The 1,339-nt window shown below is 40.9% G+C and overlaps 1 protein-coding gene across 1 annotated transcript; it reads right to left on the bottom strand.

Moving 5' to 3' along the window:
- Positions 1-11: 11 nt before the first annotated feature.
- Positions 12-937, bottom strand: LOC100472400 (olfactory receptor 4K3). Its single transcript, XM_002931201.3, is given in 2 exon segments — positions 12-407; positions 410-937. Coding segments are annotated over 2 exon segments (924 nt in total).
- Positions 938-1,339: the final 402 nt, after the last annotated feature.

The following is a 1,339-nucleotide window of genomic DNA, read 5'->3' as shown; positions in this document are numbered from 1 at the left end:
AAAACTAAAAATTATCCCATATGCTGACTTATCAGTCTCTTTATGGCATTCCTAATCTCTTTATTTCTCAATGTATAAATGACTGGATTCAGGAGAGGTGTGATTACTGTGTAAAATACTGCAAGAAACTTGTCCACCCAAGTGATGCTAAGTGGACACAGATAGATGAAGATGCAGGGTCCAAAGAATAGCAGTACCATTGTGATGTGGGAAGTACAGGTAGAGAGTGCCTTTGACGCTCCATCCTTTGAGTGCAGGCGAACAGTTACTAGGATATAGATGTAGGAGATTAGTAAGAGAATGAAGCAAGTTGTTGCCAAAACCCCGCTGTCACCATTTATCCACATTCCCAGAATATGTGTTTCCATGCAGGCCAATTTGATCACCAAAGGGATATCACAGAAAAAAAACTGTCCACTCTTCTGTGTCCACAGAAGGGCAAATCAAAAATCATGGCTTGTTGGCTCATGGCATGTGCAAAGCCAAAGACCCATGATATCAAAACTAGCCAGATGCACTTTTGTCTGTCCATGATGCTGGAGTAATGGAGTGGTTTGCAGATGGCCACATAATGATCATAGGCCATTGTCACAAGCAGCACCATCTCACCCCCTCCAAAAAAATGCACACAGAGGATCTGGGTCATGCAGCCGCCAAAGGAGATGGTCTTATTATCCTTTAGGAAGTCTGTGGTCAGTTTAGGGGTAGTGACTGAGGAAAGGCAGAAGTCCACAAATGAGAGATTGGCTAAGAGGAAATACATTGGGGAATGGAGATGAGGGTCAGTGATGAATAAGAGCACGACAAGGACGTTGCCCACAACAGTCAGCAGGTAGAGCATTGAAAAAGGCAGTAAGAGGAAGGTCTGGAGCTCCCTTGAATCACAAAGTCCACGAAAAATGAACTCAGACACCACGGACTGATTTGCTTCCTCCATTTAGTACATGATGTTCTAATGCAGCCCAAAGAAAGAGATGAACTAAGAACTAGAATGGAAAGAAGNTAGAATGGAAAGAAGAACCTCATTAAAGCTCAGGTGCTAGAGAGCAGGCAAGTTCTACTCATGTGCAAAATTCAAATCTTACCATTGTACTAGCTCAAAATTGAAAATAAAGATTTCTTGAATTTATAGGTAGACACAGTCTTATAGTCAAGATGGGGAGCTAAGTACAGAAGGGTAGGTCAAAAAACTTACGTATCAGAAGTATAATTGTTATGGGAATCAAACATGAGTATTCTGATTAAAAATGTCAATAGTAATGTATTACAGACATAATTTCCCCTAAACTTGAATATACCTCTTCTGCAGGGAGAATGCACAGCTTTAAAATATATTCAG

This window comes from Ailuropoda melanoleuca, unplaced genomic scaffold, assembly GCF_002007445.2.
Source record: "Ailuropoda melanoleuca isolate Jingjing unplaced genomic scaffold, ASM200744v2 unplaced-scaffold6762, whole genome shotgun sequence".
In the NCBI taxonomy this organism is placed as follows: Eukaryota; Metazoa; Chordata; class Mammalia; order Carnivora; family Ursidae; genus Ailuropoda; species Ailuropoda melanoleuca.
The sequence above is the reverse complement of the archived record's forward strand: the minus strand, read 5'-3'. Positions and strand labels throughout refer to the sequence as shown.